The sequence below is a fragment of the Salarias fasciatus genome, chromosome 18, assembly GCF_902148845.1.
Source record: "Salarias fasciatus chromosome 18, fSalaFa1.1, whole genome shotgun sequence".
In the NCBI taxonomy this organism is placed as follows: domain Eukaryota; kingdom Metazoa; phylum Chordata; class Actinopteri; order Blenniiformes; family Blenniidae; genus Salarias; species Salarias fasciatus.
The window spans coordinates 6,777,128-6,800,509 of record NC_043762.1 but is presented as its reverse complement, the minus strand read 5'-3'; the positions used below and the strand labels follow the sequence as shown (position 1 = coordinate 6,800,509).

General features: G+C 46.7%; 1 protein-coding gene across 8 annotated transcripts in view; it reads right to left on the bottom strand.

The window, feature by feature from the left end:
* LOC115405032 (receptor-type tyrosine-protein phosphatase mu) overlaps positions 1-23,382 on the bottom strand; it is a 150,645-nt gene that overhangs the window by 77,352 nt on the left and 49,911 nt on the right. For all 8 annotated transcript variants that reach the window (XM_030114447.1, XM_030114450.1, XM_030114448.1 and 5 more), the window contains exons 3-7: positions 22,520-22,794; positions 19,163-19,241; positions 17,279-17,394; positions 15,771-15,945; positions 10,557-10,850 (exon numbers count right to left, since the gene is read on the bottom strand). In XM_030114447.1, the coding sequence (XP_029970307.1) occupies positions 10,557-10,850; positions 15,771-15,945; positions 17,279-17,394; positions 19,163-19,241; positions 22,520-22,794 (939 nt within the window). The remainder of the gene's footprint in view (positions 1-10,556; positions 10,851-15,770; positions 15,946-17,278; positions 17,395-19,162; positions 19,242-22,519; positions 22,795-23,382) is intronic.

Sequence of the window (23,382 nt, the reverse complement as noted above, 5' to 3'; positions counted from 1 at the left end):
AGGCAGCGGAGGTGGAACTGGTTAAATCAATCTTTCATTTTGTTTCCACCAATATGCCGCGCAGTGATTGGGGTCAGAGTGAGTGACAGTTACAACGACCCCCCCCCCCCCCCGCCCCTCCTCCTCCTTCCCATCTGTCTTCACACACCCCTCTCCGCTCTCGGACCAGGCCATTTGGTTTTCTATCTTTTTTTTTTTTTCCCTTCCTTTGTGTTGAGGTTTCTGCAGAAAGCGATGGTTGTTAAGGGCTCACGGAAATCGGAGGAACACAAACTCTCGTTTTTTTGCCGTCGGGGACGCGATCGCTACGGCAGCAGTGGGAGGTTACCAAGGTGATTCTTCAACTTCAACACTCCCCAGATGGCCCGAGCGCCGCCGTCATTTGTCGCCAAAAAACCCGCATGTGTCACACTCCAGTCAGGGTGTTACCCACAGTGTAAATCAAAGTGAGGCGCTTGACTTTGTGAAATGGGCGCCGCGTTTTCTGAGCCACCTACTTAGGAAATATATGGGATCCAACATCTCGCTATCTAGGTGGGTGGGTGGGGGGGTGCGGGGGAATAAATCGCCGTCTTCCTGACACTCATGTCCTTTGCTTGAGAAGGAGACGCAAAAATGTTCCTGAGTTACAGTTACACAACCGCAACGAAGGAGCGCCGGGGAAGGGGAAAGGAACATCTATAATTCAGCAAAAGGATGGAGAAAATCTGTGACAAAAATTACAGCAGATAGACCATGAATAATTAATCACCGAGAATAGAAACATTTAAAGACCTTGAGAAGCATTTCAGTTCAAATTTAAAAACAGGATTCTGCCAATTCCGACTAAACTACCGCTATTCATGGTTCTCCCGTGGCTCAAGAGTACAGCTCACAAAACAGCCTCACTGATGATTATTTACGAGAGGCTGAGAGGAAGAAAGAAAGGAAGAACTGGAATAAAAACAAACCGAGTTTATGTGGATGTCACCAGAGTGTCACTCGAGCACATCTGTTCTCCCAGTCTCCGTTTCTGCTCGTGTGTGGCGGAACAGTGCGACGGAGGTGAGGGAAATAATAATGAAACGGCGATAAACGCGGAGTCGCTCGCGCTCTCCAACTTCCCTTCCCAACAGCGGCTGTTTGAAGACGTGTCCTTGAGAGGAACACAATTTGCCTTTTGCAGAGCCAATATCGTAGAGCACAATTCACCATTCTGCCTCCAACTGCCTGGCATGAAAAAAAAAAAAGAAGGAGGAGAAGAAGAAGACTTTCATTGTGGCGCTCCTATAACCTTCCTGCACACCACAAACTCAATCTACCTTGTTTTCTGTCACAAAAGAGCACAAATTCAATGAGCCTCAGCCCAAGGTTCCTCATCCGTCTTCCCTCAGACAATATAGAAAGCCTATAGGTCGGACGGCTGGCAGCTATTGTGGATGACAAACCAAACCGGCGTTATCTGAGACGGTGAGATGAAGTGGCTTTCTATTCATGGCTCAGGGCAACAATGCTCTTAATTAGACGCATGCCTAGCAAACAATTTCCTTTCCTTTCAGATCCGGGGAGACAGATCTGCTCAATCTCAACCCTAGCAGAGAGAGGCAGCGATCATAAAGGCTCAGATCTCACCAGGGCCATTTACCCCGCGGACACGTGTGACGCTAAAGAAGCGAAATGAAAAGAGCGGCAGTCACAGCCGACACGGGATCATTAGGCCTTTGTCAACACGTCGGGTAAAACTGAAGTGGGCCATACGTAAAGCAAGCCCGGTCAATGCTGGAAATATAATGTAAATCAATGGAGCGGTCGGAGCAGTTAAACGCCACGGCGACCGCCGTGAAGGCTTCTCATCTGTACAGCCGCGCCGCCGCCGCCGCATCCTGCCCGCTTCCCACAGAACAGACGGAGCGCAAAGAGTCACTTTCACCCGTTTACATGACAACGAGCATTTTCAAAAACTTTCCACCGAGGGAACCGTTTTCTTGACATATTAAGCCGACATCAGTCGATCTGCAGACTGAACTCGTCGAAGGGTTTTTGGCAGCAGTACAATCACACTCGGAACAGGCTGACATTAAATCAAACCCGACTCAACATCACAGAGATCGGGTTGAAAATAGGACAGAAGCGGGAGTTTTTTTTTTTTTTTTCATTAAGAGGAAGCAAAAAAAGATTAAAACGTAAAAGTTGAGCCTAAAGTGTAACAGTACCCAGATTTAATGAGTGATTCACAAACGTACTATGCAGAGGTGTTATTTATCAGAGTGGTGATCAAGACAGGAAGACGAAGACTTTCATCATCTCACACATTTGGATTTCCAACATAGACTCCAAAAGTCAAGTCTTCGTACACTTCTGTTTATGTCTTATGATTATCAACTTGGTACAGAATGTTTAAGGGTTAAAAAAGGTGAAGTTTCAACATTTTGATGACATTTTTTTCATGCAGTCACAGAGAAATAAAGACCATGACGTGCAACATGACCAGAACTAGTGCTGTCTGTTGGATTTCACATTTTTAAATAAACTTATCCAGAATCAAAGTGTTTCCTGAAGCTTGTATTGGGTTTTTGTGTTTATCTGGCATATTATTAATGCATATTTTTCTACATTGCACATTTCAGTATTGAGGTATTAAAGGGCAAATAGTCCAAATACCCCCAAACATGAACAATTAACCCACTGTACTTTTTATTTACTCACTCCTACGCTGCTGCAACAACGTGAATTTCAAGAAAAAAAAACAAACACTTTTTAGGGATCAGTTTACTCATTAACACGTTGAAAAATTTAGAATTCCATTATAATAGCAGACCAGGCTATCGTCGGCACTTTGAGCCATAAAACAGTCCTGGACTTTCACAAATTAGCCAAAAGGCTAAATGAAAATAGTCTCCTCCTACTGGGAGAAGATAATTGCCCCCCCTCCCTCTCCACTCTCCACGGTTATAAATGAGTGTTTAAGCGAAGGCTGATCCCTGATTAACGCCGATTCCCCTGTGTTTAATAGCAATCGGTGCAACAGAATGGCAAAGTAAAAACAAACAGATGAGACGACTCCCACGTGGCGCCGGAGCGCAGATGGAGAGAACTTATAGATGGAGATGTGGACTTGGCAGGGGCTGGAGTCTGAGCAGGTGTTTGGACCCAGAATGGACATCGTGTACTGCCATTTTTAAAGCGCCCGAGAGCCAGCGGGACGGCAGAGGCCACGGGGTGGAGATGAGACACACAGGACAGACTGTTCCTCTGCCATGGTAACCAGTATGCAACGATCTGCACTGCATCAGAACAGAAAGAAGGAGAAAAGGAAGAAAAAAAAATAACATACCTTGTGCAGATTTTATTCTGGCTTAATTAGCTTCACAATACTGGGAGGAAAATTAAAAAAAAAAAAAAATGGATTTGACAATGTTCACGAAGAGATGACTTCTACAGATACACACTGAAGAGTGATGATGCTGTATATTAATTATATTCTGTTCAGACTGAACGTCTCAGTGCTGAGTTCTGCAGAGTCCGCAGGTGGCAAACACATTTCAGTTCAGGGGTCAAATACAGCCTGGTGTCATTCTGTGTGGGCTGGACGGGTTAAACAGAGCCATAATAGCCCTTAAATTTAAACTTTAACGCTTTTCTTTATTGTGGTTCAGAGTATGCATGATGAAAATGAATAATAATCTCAACATAAAGCCAAAATTAATGGAAGCTTCTGGTGCAAAACACACTGAAGTGTCCAAAAACTGCATTTACATTCTGCAGGTTTTTCCAAGCTCCCTCTAACAGCATGACTGTGAGGCTAATGCTAGTTAGCTAGCGCTCCGCTACGCCCAAGAAATTAAACAAAAAAATCAAGAAAAAAGCAAACTGGGTTTTCTGGGGGGAGTTTTCACTATTTTCTTGGTGGTTTGGCGGCCATAACGTGGGCTGTTTGGGCCCACTGATGTAGTTCAGGCATGAGTGTCAGATAGGGTTGCTAACTCCCAGAGATTGAAATAAGGAACACCTCTCGCGGGCAGCTGAAAAAAACTGGGTTTTTGGGGGGTGAAAAACGCATATATAACAGCATTTTGCCACAGTTATACCTATTACAGACTATAAAAACACATTAGGCTACTGCATCACACCTACAGTAGCAAGATTGCAATAACTCATGATCAGCTTGATCAGTTTGTATTTGAGGCCTACAGTGAGACAGTTATCATTCCAGTATCATCATCATCATGGACAGCAGCTCTCAGCCACTGCACCGGACGCTAGAGCAGCTCAGCAGCTCCTTCAGAGGAGACTGAGACCCTCAGAGCAGGAAGGAGCTACCACAGGCCTCTCATCCCCACCGCTGTCAGGCTGTACAGTTCTACTGTGTGGAATATGAGCAATAATCCTGGACATTATAATATCCTGCACCCCCCCTTTAAAAAAATTCAGCGACACTTTATCATCCATTCACTCTGCTGTATCCAGTCACTCCGCTAAAACATATTGTACATATTATATCATACTGTATAATTATATATTGCATCGTATATTGCATATTGTATTGTGTATATTGTATATATTATATATTTCCTGTTATATTTTTAAGATTCAGGTTGTACATACAGTTAGATCTTCATTGTCTTTAGCTTGTATTATCAGTCGTAGTATGATTTGCACTGTTACTTGTTAATTATTGCACCATTCATTACTATTGCACCCCGCTGTGGGTTCTATGAGCCTATACACCTGTACATTTCTCCACTGTGAGATTAATAAAGTCTTCTATTCCTATTCTATTCTCTATTTATTGCTAAATGTGCAAAATAACATCAAACAGCTGCTGTCTCTTCTGGATTTTAACATGTTCTTTTTTTATTTTCAACTAAAAAAGTGCAAAATCAAAACTGAAAAACCTTCTGAACAAAAAAACCCACAAGGTGCCGTTTCTAAACTGAAAACACTCCACAGTCTGCAGCAGCAGACACAAATCAATGAACCAAACATAATATATCCGCTATGGAAACGGCACAAACTTACGTGTCTATGGAAGCCATGCTGCTGCTTTAATGTTTTGATTTACTTCTTCCCATGCGCTCTGTGACCAAACTGACTATTGGCCAATGAACTGCTGTAGCCTACTAGGAACGGTCTTTTTTGACCAATGAGATAAGAGTGATTCTGTGTTGTCGAGCCATCTCTGTCAGCTCATTGGTCACAGAACGTCAGAGAGCCGGTGAACAATTTACCGTAAGTTTTCAAAAAAAAGCGCATGTTCCATTGCTCACGTTTTGACTCTCAGAAATACGGAACAAAGTGCGTTCCTTTTCAGCTCAGTACGGAATGCACACTTTTACATCCAAATACGGAACGATTCCGTTTTTCAAGGAACGGTTGGCAACTCTAGTGTCAGAAGACGAGACGCTACACAAAGCATGCTGTGTTTCCACCACATCTGTCCTCCTCTACAATAAGCTTTAAAAAAAGACATACTTCATCAATGGAAGTGGAACCACAACAGGAGAAAGATCCACGCTACAGACAGCGGCCATCAACGAGGCGTCTGCATACACCGTGTGAGTCATTCAGACCGAGGCGACCCTGGACACACGTAAACAAGCTGGGCTGGATCAGAAAAAGATGTCGTTTCAGCCACTGCAGCGCAGTAAATTCACCGAAAGCAGATCAAGACGAGGAAAATGCGTTTCTCAACAGCTCAGACTCGAACAGGGGAGCTGTTTAAGGTTTGGCCGTCTGGCCGCCGAGCGGGGGCTGGAAATGGTGTCTCTGCGTGAGCTCGTCTCTCGGTAATGTTGCTGAGATGCAGGGCGTCACGCCGCGGTCCCGGGGCGCCACCCGATAACACAGCGTCTCCCTCCGAGGAGCCCTGATAGAGCAACATGGACTCTGGAGAGGAAAACCGCTTCACAGAAATGTGTTGTGGCAGGAGACAGATTACCAAATATTTTAGATTCACCCGCAAAATGCTGGTCAACGGGACAAAGTGTCGAACATGGAGAAGCCAGAAGTGTCCTGAGAAATGAGCCTGAGTCACTCTGCAAACACTCCACACCCACAAATAACCCCCCAACAGCAATCACACATCCTTGGATAAGACGCTCTTTGTTGTTCACCAGGGAAGTAATGGAAGTGCTTCGTGGGAAAGAAAACCTTTCAAGGCTGCTCCTTTCTTCCTGCCGCCTCTGAATTGGATTGGTGGCGTCCTTGCATTATACATCTCCCATTTTACAGCAGATTGAATTAAAACATCCTTTGTCATCAGAAACATTGCTCATTTTGTGAGGTGACCAAAAGCATGGCGATGAATAATTATGTGAGAGACGGAACTCTAAAGTGGCCACAGATTTTCATTAGCGCCTTCAGACAGCAGTGCTGGGAAAGGAAGGGGGAGGAGGGGGGGGGGATGAAGGGGGGGGGTGCTGTCTGTATCAACAGTGATGTATAACACAGCCCTGAGAGTCTTAACCGTTCAATTAGGAGCACTGCTGAGGCCCGGCCTGTCAGCGGGAGAGGCCAGCCGAGAGCCGGACAAGATCAAGAGCCGCTTCCTCAAACACACTTCAGGAGCCGCGGCCATCAATCTGGCCGTGCCGTGCCCGGCCGAGCGGCCAGGGGGCAGGACCCCCGCGGAACCGCGCAGGTGTAGGCCCCATTCATCCCCATCAGCCGGGCTAAAAATGAACGAGCCCGTGACCTTCACAGTGGGGAACGTGGGCCGCACCCCGGGCGGAGAGGAGGCAGAGAGAGGAAAAAAAATCATTTTCATCAGCATTTCTCCGGACACCAAACAGCATTAGGCTGGGAAAGTGCTGAGGCCGGGTTTGTTTTGTTCCTGAGAGCTGGCATGGCGGCACAGCCGGGGAATTTAGCTGGTTAATGTTGTGAGAAGGGCAATTTGTACAATATCATCAGGCATTCTCAGCATGGTTACGTACATGTTTGAAAGCGAGCGGCCGCAGTGTTGCGGCGGCGGCGCGAGGTGCCACTGCGCCTCACGCCTGACATCCATCTGCGTTGTCGACGCATTAAGAAGCTCGCAGAGCTTTTCCAATGAGAATTAAGAAGAGTAAACAAGGAGCTCTGAAATTAACCGAGTGGAGGGGCCATTTCGACCCGACGCCAACTATAAATCATCCCACATACGCGACGCGTGGCTGAACTATTGAATGAAGTGAAAAAGTTTGAACATACACTGTACTGCCAAAAGCATTGGCTCGCCTGTCTGACCTTCCCATTCTGAAACCACTGGATTTTAATGTCAGTCCAAACTCTGCAGCTTCAACTCTTTCATGAAGACGTTCCACAGCCCAGTCAGACCGGATCATCCAGGTCTGTGGGGTTTTTTTTCTACTACTACTACTAACATTTGATTGCGAGGAAATTTCCCAGCTCGACTTATTTCTTGCACGGGTGGCCTCCGAACGCTGCAGCATCTTCCGAGAGCGGCACGTTCTTTCAATAACGACTGCAGGAATAATCTGCATGCCGAGCTGCTTGACTTCGTACGCCTGTGACCATGGAATTGATTGGAACACCCAAGCTCAGTGTTTTGGATACCTGAGCAAATACTTTTGGCGATATAGTGTTCTGGTGAAATTCCTCTCTTGCATGTTTTGCTTGAACGTGTCCCAGAGACAGCAGAGCAGGAACCACTCAAAAAGAGACTCTATAGTTTGGAACAAAAGCAGAAGCTTCTTCTTACTATGGAAAAACGGCGCGTAAGTAAACTGCTGATGATATATGTGGAGCAATTCTGAGATCCAGTCATTTACTTCAAACGCAATGAGGCTTCAGAGAAAACACAATGGAGCTTCTCTAACAATGGAGCGCTGATGGCTATTTATTGTTCGGGCAGGGCGATTAGCGACAGTCTTCTACAAAGGTTTAATTTATAGAAGTAAACTGGGAACAGTGCAAACTCAAATATAGCCAGCTTAAGGCGATAAGAGAAAATAGTACAATGTGTTGGATGAATGAACCGTTCTGACCAGGTTTTTTTTTTTTTTTTTCATTGTACGTTTGAGCCGCTCGCTCTCGTTTTAATCAAGTGGACACTTTTGTTCTGCGTTGTATCGCAGTCACCGACTTGAAACAAACTGCTGAAAGAGAAACAGTTTTTTTTTTTTTTCCCTGTGCTTCTGGAGCTCCAGCAGATGTTATTGTTATTATTAGATCAGTTCTACCTATTGGCAGTGGGTCGGAGCCGTCGCACAAACTCCAGCCTTCACAGTTAGCAAGCTGGAGATTCGCCACTAAGATGATTTAGGTGCTGACAGCAGCGCACGTGACAGATCAGCGGCATCGTCTGGAGGCAGAGAAAGTGTTGGATCTGGAAGAGTTACACCACCTTCAGGGCTCTTTCATAGCGCTTCATTTTTTCTCATAAACACCGTCAATCACTCTTAATGGCTCGCCTGATGGCGCAGGTTTGATTCTTTTACATACTACGCAGCCTTGACAAATGATTTTCCTGCAGTAGAAACGAGGAGCAGAACGCTGAAGTGTAATCAACGAGTCATTAATTATCGAGACGGAGCAGAGGAAGAGACACTTCTGCTGGAAATCACAGAACTGCACGATGAGAACTCAGAGAAACCTGAAGCAGCGATGGAGAACGTAGATATCGGCGACGTTTCCCGTCCTGTGGAATCCAAATGTGACAAATGTTCTAAAACGACTGCTGCTTTCTGAACAAGCACCATGAAGAAACCCGCGGGTCTAAGTGAGACGCTGGGCTCTGGAGGGATTTATTGTTATCTATATCAGAACGTATTGGTATAAGTAGCTACTTAAAGGTGCTGTCGGCAGGATTTCGCTAGTCAATGCTAATTTTTCTGTGTTTTCTTTGGATTAAATGTTAGAGTATCCATTGATAACCCTTTAGGAGTGTAGCATAATTGCACTACTGCGAGGGCGCAGCGTTTCCATCTGTCTCTGTTCTGAGCTGAAAAGGAATCTCGACAGCTCCAGGTATCTTTGACCAATCAGAAGAGCCCCTGAGGCTCTAACTGTGATTGGTTGAGGGGCGTTCGTCACACGTTCTTGTGGGAGGGGCTTAACTTGTGTAAGGGCGTGATTTCAGAGAAAACAGGACAGGATTGGCTGTGCTGGGTTTCAAATCGCCATCTTGGATGGGTCAAATCGCCATCTTGCTTAGGTAAACCTAAGCAAGATGGCGGAGATGCCGAATCCTGCCTACAGCACCTTTAAGGTCTTTAACAAAGCAGGGGTGCCAAACATAGGGCCCGTGGGCCAAAATCAGAGAGTAAGGGGCTCCAACAGTTTGTCAGGATGAGTTTGTAATGCAAAAACAAACCAGTTACAGAAGCTTATTTGGGACTTTTAACTAAATTTTGCACCAGAAAAGTATCTTTAGAAATGACTTCATGTTGAACTGAAACGAGTTTTGACACCCCAGTAAAAAACTGTTAGAGACGCTTATTGGTGTTGCAAGATAGTTAAAATATTAAATGATTCTGCTATAAAAAAAATATACATACTTAAAGGTGCTGTAGGCAGGATTTCGCTAGTCAATGCTAATTTTTCTGTGTTTTCTTTGGATTAAATGTTAGAGTATCCATTGATAATCCTTTAGGAGTGTAGCATAATTGCACTACCGCGAGGGCGCAGCGTTTCCATCTGTCTCTGTTCTGAGCTGAAAAGGAATCGACAGTTCCAGATATCTTTGACCAATCAGAAGAGCCCACGAGGCTCTAACCGTGATTGGTCGAGGGGCGTTCGTCGCACGTTCTTGTGGGAGGGGCTTAACTTGCATAAGGGTGTGATGTCAGAGTAAACAGGACAGGATTGGCTGTGCTGGGTTTCAAATCGCCATCTTAGATGGGTCAAATCGCCATCTTGCTTAGGTAACCCTAAGCAAGATGGCGGAGATGCGGAATCCTGCCTACAGCACCTTTAAGTCTTTCAAATACCATTTTGTTCTGTGTTGACTGTTCCATAAATCAAGCCCAAAAGGAGAAACTTTTCTCAATCATTTCACTGCAGTCAAAGTGTCCGAAAGCTTTTCTGCACCTCTGGTGTCCCTGAAGAACATACTAGGAAGAATCTAATGAAATTGCAGTTTGACATTGAGCACAAAGGCAAAATGAAGAAGTTTTGTGTGTCAAACAGTGAAGATGAAGAAAGCTGTTAAAGCCAGCGTGACAATGGACGATGCAGCCTTCCGGCACGAGCCGCCGCCTTGGAGCGTGACGGCGGACGCGCTCTCGTTTTCTGCTTCTTTCTCCGTCGCCACAGCCGGAACCATGCGCCACAATTCACCCTCACCTGAATTCTGAGGACTTCTGTCTGAAAGCTGGACCTCAACACTGTTTCACTGAGGAGCGGCTTGAAATTCAAAAACTTAAATCTGATGGAAAATTCATCGTGCATGTGAGAAAACATTCAAACTTCTATTAATCAAAATGTTTTTTTGCAAGAAAACAAGGTCATAAACAGAGTTTAATTTCACATTACTATTAAATACCAGCGTCCTCAACAAGGAACGTTTTTCCAGCATAAAATAAATCAATATCAAAGATGATGATGAAGAATGATGTACTGGTTAAAGCTCTGACCTGCACATCTGGTCCTGGCCCTCAGCGGCGGCCCGGGGGCGCCGGTGCCCCCCTCCAGAGGCCTGGTCAGCAGGACGCTGATCTCGTACTCCGTGTCGGGGTCCAGGTGGCCGATCTTGTGCGTGGTCTTGTCGACGGGCTGCAGGTCATACATGGTGCCCGACACGGTGCGGTACTCCACCTCCCGGTCCACGATCGGCCCGTCCCCGTTGATGGAGTTGGCGTTGAGCTGGATCCACAGGTAGGTGGCGCCGACGGCCGTCAGCTGGGGCGGCGCGATGGGCACGGGCGGCTCTGCGCGAGTACAGACAAGTTTAATATTTCTTCATTGCACACTTTATTCATCTCTGTTCTGATATCTGCTGCTGCCTTTATTAAGCAGGGCAACGTTTTCTTTTTGTTTTATTTTCTTAATTAACCTTAATGTTTCTTAGGATGAATAATGATTCAGGCTGGAGTGAATTTCAGCAGGTTTGAGTTCCTCTTGACGGGCACAGTGTCAGTCAATAAGCTCAAATGCATTCGCAAACATTCAATGAAGCTCTGCCGACATATTTTATATCAAAACACGTTTAAATAAAACACTTGATCATCAGCGTAAGAATGAGCACGTGATTTATGCACCGATTTCAGAATAACACCGTTTCTGCAGGTTTTGTGTCAAACAAACTTAATTAACAAATATCTGACCCCTGCTGCAAAACTAAATGTTATTTAAATAGCGGGACGCTGAAGCATTTGACTCATCAATGAGAAAAACACGAGACAGAAGTGAGAGTACCGTCACAAGGACTCAACGCTTCACCCAACAATAGAACTTCAGTCTGTTTTTAACCTCCAGCCTCGCTGTTCAGACAAGCATGAAAGAAGATTTCTGAAAAGTTTATCGCCAACAGGCAGATGTGTTCCTCGGCGGCAACCTTGAAGACGACCTTTCCGCTCATGTCACCAATATTTGTGTAATCCTGCTTGAACCTTGTGCCATTTCTGCTGTAACAAGGCTTTTTCTAATGACTGACAGGTTTATTTTGCAACAACACACTGAGGCGATGCTGCAGTAACACTTGAGGAAGCGTCTGAAGTTAGTGATGAAGGTGAGGTTGTTCAGTTCTGGGCCTCGTTTTCAGATCAGAAACCACTGCCTTTGTATTTTTTTAAGTTTTGTGTTTCCACTGCAGTGTTTTGAAAGAAAATGTAATGTTCCTTTAAGTGTAGTTGCATCGTTCGCCTTGGTTTCAAATAAGTTGAGCGGCGTTTCCTTTTCATGAACGGACGTCTGATGCCCAGATATTTCATTTTAAAACTCGACAGTGGCAGCTAGCGGCCGCACCACCAGGCGCCGTGAGGTTGGTGAGGCACCGCTGCTGTGTGAACCGTCAAGAAATGATTCCACCAACATGCAAATGTCTATTTGAAAAAAAGTTGTTGAGTGAAAGCATTTCCTTTTCTCCCTTCTCAAGGGATCGTGAAAACAAATCCAGCTTCACAAACTGAATTGTTTGGTTAAAAAATGGTCTCCTGGTGCAACTGAAAGCCTCCGATCATCAACACAGAGCTCTGACCCCACAGCTCAGGAATTGCTCAGGAATCTCCCCTTGTCACACACTACAATAGTCGTGCGTCGCGGCGGCGGTGAGGAGCTCTAATGAGCACACATGCACCAGAGTAATGCCATTAGCTGGCCGGCTGCTTCCGCTGGAGAAGTCTCAGAGACGAGCGAGGAGCCGCCGCCGCCAAGGCGTCCGGCGGGGGAGCGGGGGCTCTTCCTGGGCAGATGGTTTCCCCACGGTGACCTCTATCGCACCTCCCTAAACTCCCACTAATCCCGGCTCCCAGCGTCCCTGTCAAACATCACCTAAAGCGAACCGGCTAATCCAGCGGGCCGTCAGACTGCGTGTCGGAGCCAGACGGGAAAACGAGGTGACCCAAAACGCCGGTCCAGCCCCGGGCTTGTTTTGATGGTCTTTTATGGCCTGTTGTTATGTCTTAAAAGGGGTTTAACTGAGTTAAGTAGCAATATGCTCAGATTAATTTAAGCAACAGAAAGCAGGCTCACTTTGAACATCTTGGCTCATACGAGGGCCGTATAGACAAAGGCATTGCTTTTTAATATTTTAAAACATTAAATGAGACGACGCTAGTTTCACAAAGCAGAAGTGATTTTCTCTCTGTAGTCGTGCGGCTTTGTGCTTTCCTCCTCTTTCTGCAGAAAAGCAGATGGCATGTGTAGTTATTATGACAGATATAATTCATTTCAGCTGGAATGATAAATATTCATCAAAGAGCCGAATCAAAGTGAGGACTTTGTAAAAGGACATAAAACAACAAGTCCGGAACACATAAATATCATAACGGCGTGTCTAACTTTATCCACACGGCTCCTTTAATGACGCCGCGTGACGCTCGGCACCAAGAGGCCGGCCACGATAAAGTTTCCCGCAGCTGGCTCACTGCGAGCACCAAACACGCCATTTAACCGTCGCGTTCAAATACGATTTAAATTACAACGCTCCTTGGTGGTCGGGTAAATCCTTTGTCTCTATAGAGAGTCGGTGCCTTCATATGCATTTTAATGCATGGATGCTGCAGCCGCCGCTCAATTCCGCCTCCGCCGTTATCACTGGAAACCATTTCTGCAGGAGTGCGACTCAGCGGCGCGGCGTTATTACAGCGCGCAGCATCTCATTTAACTTTGAAAAGTTACTGCTTGACAAAAGCAACAGCAGCTTACAGTGATGAAATAATTCCTGTAGGTGCAGTAATCCTCCGTTCAACAGACGCACAGAAAACAACGGATTACCGGTGTGAGACACACTGGAGTGCTGGGACACTTCAGGATATTAACAAGTCATTTCCCACTGTTTGAGCCTGTAGCGGGGCCGGAGCGGCCCTCCGGCGGCGCCGGGAATGGGCAGCGGCGTGCAGATGACGCCGGGGTCAGCGAGCAGCTGCTGCCGCGGCGCTCGCCGTACGTCCAGCAGGCTGCCGACAGCTGCGTCCTGCTTCAACCACAAACACCTGCTCTCCAGCCCCGGCGCAATCCCACAAATGCACGTCCGCAACATGCAACGGTAAACGCCAACATGTGCACAGCGAGCCGAAGGGTATAAATATAAACACTAAGCTCGAACAGAAATAATCTTTATGTTTATTACATCTATGAGGTATAAAATGCTGATAGATGATGGAAAATGGCACCAGAACTGGTGGATCGATCAATGATTAAACCCGCCGGTCAATTATTTTCCTCCCCGACTCTTTGATTAATCAACAAATGATTTCAGGGAAACTGCAAGCGCACGCTTCCCCGCGCAGAGAGCTGCTCTGCCCTTAGATTAGTCAGAGCTCAGTGCTGAGGAATCGTCTTTCATTTTCCTGCTCCGTGCAGCCGGCCTCTCCTGTTAAGATGCAGCAGGTCCTCATTACGTCGGTCGCCTCCCTAATTGGGCTGCAGCGAGTAAAGAATTGATCGGCTCCTGATATGAGAGGAGATGGTCACGGGGAAAAAAAAAAAAAAAAAAAAAAAAAACCGAGTTGCTTGACTGGCTGGCCTTCGATTTTTTTTTTTTTTTTTTTAGAGGCTATTCTCATTAGCGGCGACACGGCGGCACCTCGGGGTCGTGGAGCCCGGAATGCCGCGACGGAGCGCGGCGAGCGGCGAGCGCCTCGTGGCTTCCAGGTGATTCTAACCGGGCCGGGAAAAGAGCCGGCGCTCGGACGGGGAGTAATTATCCTCCTTTCAAAAACTCCTGGCCGCACTACAGGAGAGCTCATCACAAGTGGGGGTGGGGGGGTGGGGTGGAGGGGCGCGTGGCACGGGAACGGGGGCCGCGCCGGGCCGATCCGCGGTGCATTCTGGGAACGCATGCGGCGCACTTCAACACTGCCACATAAATCTGATGGAACACTGGCATGAAAGGCAGAAGTGATTATCTTGGATAATCAAGCATTCAGTCTCCTCATGTTGAAGGAAAAGGCAGTGTATGGTAATGAGGGGTGGGGGGGGGGGGGGGGGGGGGGGGGTGTGGAGCGGCATGCCATTGTAGCAGGCTCATAATCCGCAGGAGAGCTCCGTGGTCACTCCTCCAAAAACGAGTCACGGACGCGGTGAATACACATTTAAGGAGGATTTACAACTCAGACACATTGCTGGGAGGGTTAAGCACTTGTTTTATGACTGCTGCGATAAGAGGAGATATCAGTTTTTATGTGTGACACTTATAAGCGCGAAAACGCCTCCTTTTTTTTTTTTTTCCTTTTCCTCTCCTTCCGATGAGCCGGCTTATGTCAAAGTCATCGAGGTGTAAAATCTCGGCGGAATTTAAAATGGCATGAGTTACTGAATTCATACACAAGATACACGCCCAAGTGTGGAAAATGATTGCATTTGAAATATTTATCAGAGAGGCACTTAACTGGTTTGTCTTGAGTAAAAATCCATCCGGTAACATGGAAATACGGCCGTCTCGTCAGTATGCGCGAGCGCGGCGACGCTCCAGTAATTGTAATGCCTGAATTTATACACGAGTGTGATCCTGAGTGCCTCCAGTGTGTCAGTAAATTTTCTCTGAGTACATCGCTAAAGCCCGCTGATACACTCGGGCAGAGAGACTTTATCTCCCTCCGCACTCCGCTGTGTCTGGGCCCGGCCATTCTCGCATGATTGACAGACCTCGATCTGGACTGCCAGGATTAAACCTATCAATCACACAAAGCTCGGAGACAAAAAAATAAAAAAAAAGAAAAAAGAAAAGAGGAAAAAAACGGGGCAGTAAATTCAATTGAGAGCGCAGGGAGAAAATTGAGGTGAAGAAATATAGAAGGCCATTACCGGGCTATAGGGCTGAAGGAAAGAGAGGCCTTGCAGGATTTAGCTTCGGACGACTCCATAAATTCATATCAAATGACTGCAGGAGAGAAATATCAGTGAGGTTACTGTAAACCCGGGCGCCTCTTGCCTTTGTGATCTTTGAGGAGGAATTGTGCTCGTCAAGGACAGCCTCGACAGAGGAAGCGTTAAAGTCCTCTGGATAGCAAATCAACAGAGGAGCAGGAGGATATTTGGAGGGCATTTCCTTCCACAAACATCCTGTTTATCTGCCGCTAGCTTCACCCGACGCGCGGAGGTCACGTGGACCGAAAACGCGCTTTCTGTGTTGTTTTCATCGAGAAAAGGCCGCCTGTTTGTGTGTTTTTCCTGGAACAAATACTCACGTTTTATGGTGAGTTCTCCGTAATTGGACACTCCAACGCCTTTGTCTGAGTGGACAATGCAGCGGTAGCGGCCGGAGTCGCCCTTGGTCGTGTTCTCCACGTCGAAAGTGCCGATGAAGCGCCGGTTGTTCCAAGGTTTAGTGGCTTTCATGGGGGCCTCCCGTCCGCCGATGCCCTGTTTTGGAACGGACACAAAGACACGCGTGAGCCTCCGAAACGGGGGGGGTGGGGGGGGCTTCGACAGGCGGAGCGGCCGACCTTGTGTGTTTCAGAAACTCGGCTCGAGTGTGTGCTCGTCTGCGCTTGTTTGTTTGCGTCCCATCGTTCCCGCTTGGCGGCCGAACGCGGGAATACGTTCATCACCCGGGAGGCGCGCGCACGCGCGTGCGCACGCACACTCACACGCAGTGGGTCGTCCCCAGCTGTCACCTCTCACAGCAGGCAGATGGGGGACATTTGTTCATTAGAAATATTTCTTCATTACTGTCATCAAGGGACTTCACTTAATGTTTGTTTTGCAGCTCCTGTGCTAATGAGGACGTGTTTGTTAAAATGATGGAGTACCTGGCAGAGGACCTTTACCCGGCGCCGTGCTCCCACTGATCACATGTGTGACAGTGTGCTTAGCAGCCCAGCCAGCAGGGTTATGTCTGCCAGATGCACTACCTCTGCTGCTCAGAACAAGGTCAAATCAAGACTGCTGCGCCGCTCGCCTGTGCCAGATATAGTACACAGGATCCACGGAGCCAACGCCTATGTAGGTTAAGACCATACTGCGGCCATCTGAAACAACCGTAATCCCCTCTCCCAGACGCAGGGGTCTCTGGATACCTGGCGAGCAGGTGGGACCTCAAACGCCAGGGAAAAAAATGAAGCAAGGTGTGAATGCCTCGGCTTCCAACTGTCACAAGAAATTCCCACAGTCATTTACCACTTGGACTTTTGTAGAAGTGCCTGTAAGACTGAGGTGTCAGAAATTCAGGAAACTGCCCGACTTCCGGACATATGTGACGAGGGTGAGACGATACGAGACCAGATTTAACCCTCTTCTTCTAACTTTACCAAACAAACAAAAGTGTTTGCATTTCGTACTAAATAATGAGGTTCACCGTGTAATTATTTTCCCCATTCCTCGCAGTAAAACTTAAAAGTCTCAGGTGTGTTTGGGTGTGTCTGCTCCACACTGGTCGTCTATTGAGCAGTAGATCTTCTGCATTAATTCAAGGGGTTGTATTGATCCTTGTAGTTATTCCTAAGTGGTTTTAAGCCCATCAAATCATACTATCATATCCTATTCCCTTATATACTGTCTCATGTAAATGGATTTGTCAAACAGTAGTGAAAGTGACAACCACAGTCCACAGCAGGGGGCGGCCACTGTATGGAAAACCTGCTTCTGTGTAAGAAGGAGTTGAAGAAGTGCACAAAATCATCAGCTTCTTCTTCATAAATAATGTCTTCATGTTCAAGCAAACACGGGGTTTCGAAGAGAAAACGCCGTTTCTCACCTGGAGCCAGAGGCGGAAGTTGTCTCTTTTGCGTCCGTTCACAGTGCAGTGGAAGGACGCGGTCTGTCCGGCGTTGACCTCCACCCCCTTTATCGTCAGGAAGTGGGGAGTGTTCACTGTTAAAGAGACAAACAAGTGCAGACGATGAAGTTCTGACAGGGGGAGAGGCTAAACATCCCTAAAATCGGTTTGTTTTTCATGAGTTAACTACCAGAACTGCTGGTATTTCAATGGCAGTTTCATTCGCATTTCTGCTTCTGTGCCCAGAAATTTCACTTTTACCCACTTTGGAACCTTCGTGCCAAAATTTGGATGGAAATTAAAAGAAGGAAGGAGTGCTGTTGAATGGATGCTGCTCTTTACTTCACTATGCAACACCCTTAAGTGCTGAAGGCCAGAAGTGTTTTGTAAGAATATTCCATTAATCGCTCCACCTATCAACAGCCTCACTTCCTGACTGCATTCTTTCAATGATTGGGGGGCTTTTTTTCCTTTCTTTTTCCCAAAATGAAAAATGTCTTTTCTAACTGTGCTCATTATGGGTGACTGGGATAGTCCACAGAAACTAACTTATGTAGAACATTTTTGATTAGTACCGCTATTCTGCACGGGAAAAATAGGGCAATTCAGTGGAGCGACCTTGATTCGAAACATAACCAAATCTCTAAAGACTTGGCAAAAGCTAATTCTATCACTTTCATCATCAAGACTTTCACTTCTACTTAATATTTCATAACCTTGTCTTTGAACTACACCTCCTTTGTAACTTCGTCCTGTCAATCCGTTCGGCGCCGAAAAGACAAATCTATTTTTCTCGTGGCTGCAGTCGTCTTTAATGACGGAGGGCGAGGCAGACCACCCAGTGGCATAATCACACCTTTGTGCTAGATATTCCACACGGCCGTATAAATAGAAAATGAATCGGCTGTGCCGCTCTGAGGAGTAGCTCTGATCACTTTGCTTATCACTCACAGAAACCCAATTGCCTCTGAGTGGATTATTGATCCCCTTCATACTCGCACATTTAAACACTGACCACGTCGCGAAGCCTCATCGATTCGCCCAAATACATTCATATGCAACACCTTTCGCTATATAAATCCATCTTATTGACATAACATTTGTAGGAATTCTGCTACTTTCAAATGGTTAGCAGGTCATTAGCGCCTAACAATCGGAGTTTGATACTTCAACTATGAGAAGTAAAGTAGAAATCAATTGATGAAAACCCCCGTGGTATTGATTTAGATTCAGAGTGCTGAAAGTGAAAAGCTCTTCGTATAAACTTAAGGAGCGCCGCACAGACTAACATGAGTATCTGCACTCCAACAAATCAGCATGGGGAATACCAAAGAGGCTGCTTCCTCTTTCTCCACACCAGCGGCTTTTCCCAAAAGCTGAAGGAGAGAAATCATAAATATGCCGGTGATTACATGTTCATTACCTCTGTAGTGCGCTGTGAAGCGATCGTACCGACGCTCAGTAAGGCTAGTAGAGCCCCCAACAGCTGCTGATCAGACACTTTACTGAATATACTTCAGGGAGAGGAGCAGTAGTGGAATCCAAACACGGGGAGCGGCATAACGTATGGCGGGATTTGTTTTTCCATCCCTTCGTTCCGTCCCTCTGAGGATGGATTTACCACAGCCACTCCAACATTATTCTCCAGCACTCTTCAGTGTGTCAACTGTGGGCTCATAAATCTTAAATCGGATAACAGAAAGGAGGTTCACACTTGGAGCATCATCTTCCAAGGCCCTTTGTTTGACTGGGAGGCCTTGAACAGCACAGCCACGCAGGTATTTGGGGAAAGTGTCATGGAAAGGACAATGACTGTTTGATGATATTCTTTTATGGTGGAGGGGGAGAAAAAAAAAGACTTACTGCACTGGTGGCCCTGCACCACCACGTCTTTGATGGCCAGCAAGCCACGCTGCCCCGAGGTTACGGCTTCAAACACAATCTGAGGAGGAGAAAGGAGACTCATAACACCGATGATAAATGGGCCCGTGTCTTCAAATGGCACCTGAGCGCGGCCGTCCGCGCTCGCCACAGAAGTCCGGCCCGAGCTAATGCGCCGGGCGCCGTCGCCGGGCTGCAGCTGGTGACACAGCTGCGGGCCGCTGACATTATTTCCTCAATATGTCACGACTGATAGGTGTTATGACATGCCGGTGTTAAATTAAGTTTGAGCCTTGAGACGATTAGCACACGGTGTGACAAACACTGGACGGACGGGAGGGGAAGACACCAAATATCACACTTTCATTAAAGGTCACTTTACCCCGATTTCACTTTCATCGATTTGACTAACGTCCAATCACTTTAAGGCAATGCACGAAGCTGGAAGCAGCTCTGGATGGATGGAGGGATGGATGGATGGATGGATGGATGGAGGGATGGGTGGAGGGAAGGATGGATGGATGTGTGCATTTTTAATCTCAATGAGTTGAGAGATAGACTCCACAAGAGAATGTCAGATTAGAACATGTCTGAAAATGAGATTACAGTCACATCTTTAAGGTAATCTTAAATTAAGTTTTGCCACTGTTGTGACCGTGAATATTAGAAGACAGTACAAACAACACACAACACTGTACTGTATGTATAGAGGAGGCTTTGGTTTACAGGTCAATCACCTGGTATACATGACTGAAAATCCCATTAACCCTTTTTATTTTGGGAACTTCCAATTTTCCTTGAAACCAACAATTCCATGTTTAGGGTCATTTTTTTGACATTATTATCACACACCAGCCTTTGGTAGAGTATAAGACATAACCACAGCCTGCTTTTTGTCAGTTTTTCACTTTCCAAGAAGTTTTCACATGCTTGTTAATAACTTTCAATGACACTCTTCAGCCTCTAAGTATTTCCCTGTAAAGGGTTAATCACACAACATGAGTGGATACGGTTGCCTGCAACAGTTGCTGTGCGTCTCGTGTTACCGAGTTCGCGTGTTTGCTGCTATCTCTGACAAGGGAAATTTGGAAATAAAGTGCAACTGTGCTGCGTGCGACTGGCTGACCCTATTTTGAGGGCCGAGTTCTCCTGCAAAACAAATGGCTGTAAGCTGCGAGGAGGGCGTGTCTGGGCAGCCTGTCAGAGTTATGCACTCTCTGGTCTGCACTGCGATAAAAAAGGAAACCGAGTCCTGGTTCCTTCCCAAACTCAGGGTGTGGTGCAGGGACTCCGCGCACCACACACTACTACTACACATGTTTCGAATGCCATTATCCCCTAAATATAAGCCTGTATCTCTCAGCGAGTTGCGTGTATTAATGGCTGTGCTCCGTGTGGGGTGTCACTCAGAAATGTGGCTGTTGCCCCTCAATGATTCGTCGCAGATTCCTTCTGTAGCCCTGGAATGTGGGGGCGGAGACAGATACCATTGTCATCTGGGAGGCAGGATGCCTTCAGATAAGGGTGTCTAATTATAAACTTCTTTTTTTGTCTCATGAAATATGAAAGTGAATGTCTTGGGTGCCAATTATGGCCTCATTACAGGCTAATTTAAAGGAAATTAAAAGGCCAACCACTCCATATATCGCCACCAGACAAATGAACTGGCCCCCACACTCTAATTGAAATCCTTTGTTTGTGCAACAGACATCAGTCAGCCTGCCTAATAGCTGTGATATAATTGATTCCAACATCAATGATAGTGCAGTGCATAATTGGGTCTGACCCACAGAGTGAAAATATTCACATGGGACAGAGCTGGTGGTGTCACAGCAAAGTTCAACACTCTCATTTGTCATTTAGACCGACGGTGAACCCAGCGCTCCACATCTGCATCGCCTCGCCGGTTACCCCCACGGGACTGGGCTAAGTACAGCATTACAGTGGGATTGATTAGCCGTGCGACGGACGCCACTGTACCAGCATCTGGGTTTTTCCCTCCGTCTCATCGGTGCACTTCTGCGTTCCAGCATAAATCGGCTCGTACACAAAACGCATCCCCGACATGTATGGATTCTCCGTTGTATAGCATGAATGTGATCTCAATTAAAAGTTTTCCAGATGGTCTGACAGAGGAGTAATTATCAAAGGCTGAAAGGCTGGTGATGACTAAAAACCCTTACTGGTAATTAAAAAATAATTTCCCAGTATCAGGTGGCTTCCCTTTGACAATTGTGTCGGATACTATGCAATTAAAGACACCTATAATTAGCGTCATGTTGTTAATTAATGACAATTTCAAACATCAGTGTCGTTTTTTTTTTTTTTTTTTGAGTGCGATTGTTGCCCAGATCATTAGTATCCTCACATTTATCTGTGGAACAATTGCAAACGGAGACAGAGACAGAGCAGACCGTCCTCTGGGCTCCGAGCGGCAGCAGATGCTGGGAATTTCCCACAAGTCTGAGAAGCGTAATGTGTCATCTTGGATCTGGAAATTCAACCTACATACAGAGATGCGCTTACAGTGGCTTGTCACATTGAAGCAGAATGAAAAGACAAAGCAAGCTTTAAAAAAAACATGGATCAATTTGACATCCGCCACCAAATATTAGAAAGGAGGCGGAATCCAGGCGTAGCTAGCCGCTTTAACCCTCACTGTGTTTTGGGGTCTGTTTACATGACAACAGTGAGGAGTAACCATTACTGGTAGTTGCTCAAATGCACCCCCCCCCCCCGGTCTTACTTTCCTTCTCCTGTCTGTGCGTCCCTCATTAAACCTCCCATCCTGCATTCAGCATAGAGACGCTCAGCGGTGTCCCTTGTTAACTAAGTTATCAGAGTGGCGATGATGAGCAGGCAGCAGGACTCCCCTCGGCTTCAGCGCTGGACCAGCTCTGCTGGGCCATAATGAAATAATTCACCAAGGGACCGGCTCCCATTGGGAGGTGAAAGGGTCTCTCTGCATCAATTAACATTTGGTGGACTCGTGGAACAAGCCCGGCGAAGACTAATAGCCAGACAAGTGTGAAATCATCTCGCCCCGGCCGGCAGTCGTGTGCATTGGTAAGTGAAAATGAGTTTTCAGAATTGGAGAAAAGAGAAGTGGCTCAGATGGTCGGCAGAGAGGAGAGATTACCATGGATACAGAGGTAGGCCCGCAAATCAATAATCCCGGGTGTTTTCTATGGGCTATTGTGCGATTGTTTAGAGCTTCTCAAATAATAAATTTATCCTGCTCCACCCAGTGAAAAGGCTTTAATGACTACAAAGACGGCTCACAATGAATAACCTAGTTCTGTAATGACACATCGGTGCATTTCCACCCGGCGCTCTCACCTGGTAGAAGTTGGGCCAGTAGGTGCTGATGGCCAGCTCCACCTGCCCCCAGGAGCGCGTGGCCGGCCCCGACACGTTCCACACGGGCATCCCCATGGGGCTGTTGTTCTCCCGGATGTAGACGTTCAGGTGGCCCGGGTGGCTGTTGTCCCGGCCGCCGATGTAGTAGTGGAAGATGACGCAGTGGGTGTCGTTCTCCCTCAGCTGGGGCGTCAGCAGCAGGGCCTTCTGGCCGGCGAAGCGCCCCGACGTGTTCACCATCACGAAGGCCGACCCTGCGGGGCGGAGAGGGGCGGGCGTCAAGACGTCTGCCGGGTTAAACCAGCACAACCCCCAGACCTCACCGCTAACAGCGGAGAAAGTCCTTACATTGACAGGTTTTTTGTTCCAGCTAATCCATGGGGTGTCAAACATAAGGCCCCTGGGCCAAAACTGGCCCGCAAAAGGCTCCAATCCGGCCCACCAAACCGCAAGCAAAACGGAGAAACATTTCAAATTTCCTAGCGCGGCAGACAGTTTCATTAAAATTGGCTTTAAATTGAGACGGTTGGAATTCTCCTCTTCTCCTCTCAGCTGCAGCAAAGAAAAACTTGAAAGTTTAAATTTGAAAGTTATTAAAGCACTTTTTCACTAGTCTGGCCCATTCGGCAACTACAACGTGTACTTTTAATATTTAATTCTCACTTTGCACCAGATGAGCTGAACTATAGAACTCTTATTGTGGAGGAGCAGTGAAAGCAACACGTCAGTATTATGAGCATCAGAATGGGTTTAAAGTTTTTACAGTGAAAAATAGACTTCGGCTTCAGTGGTAAGTGGCACAATACATTGTTGTGACAGTTTCATTTTCCACCCACTGTGCA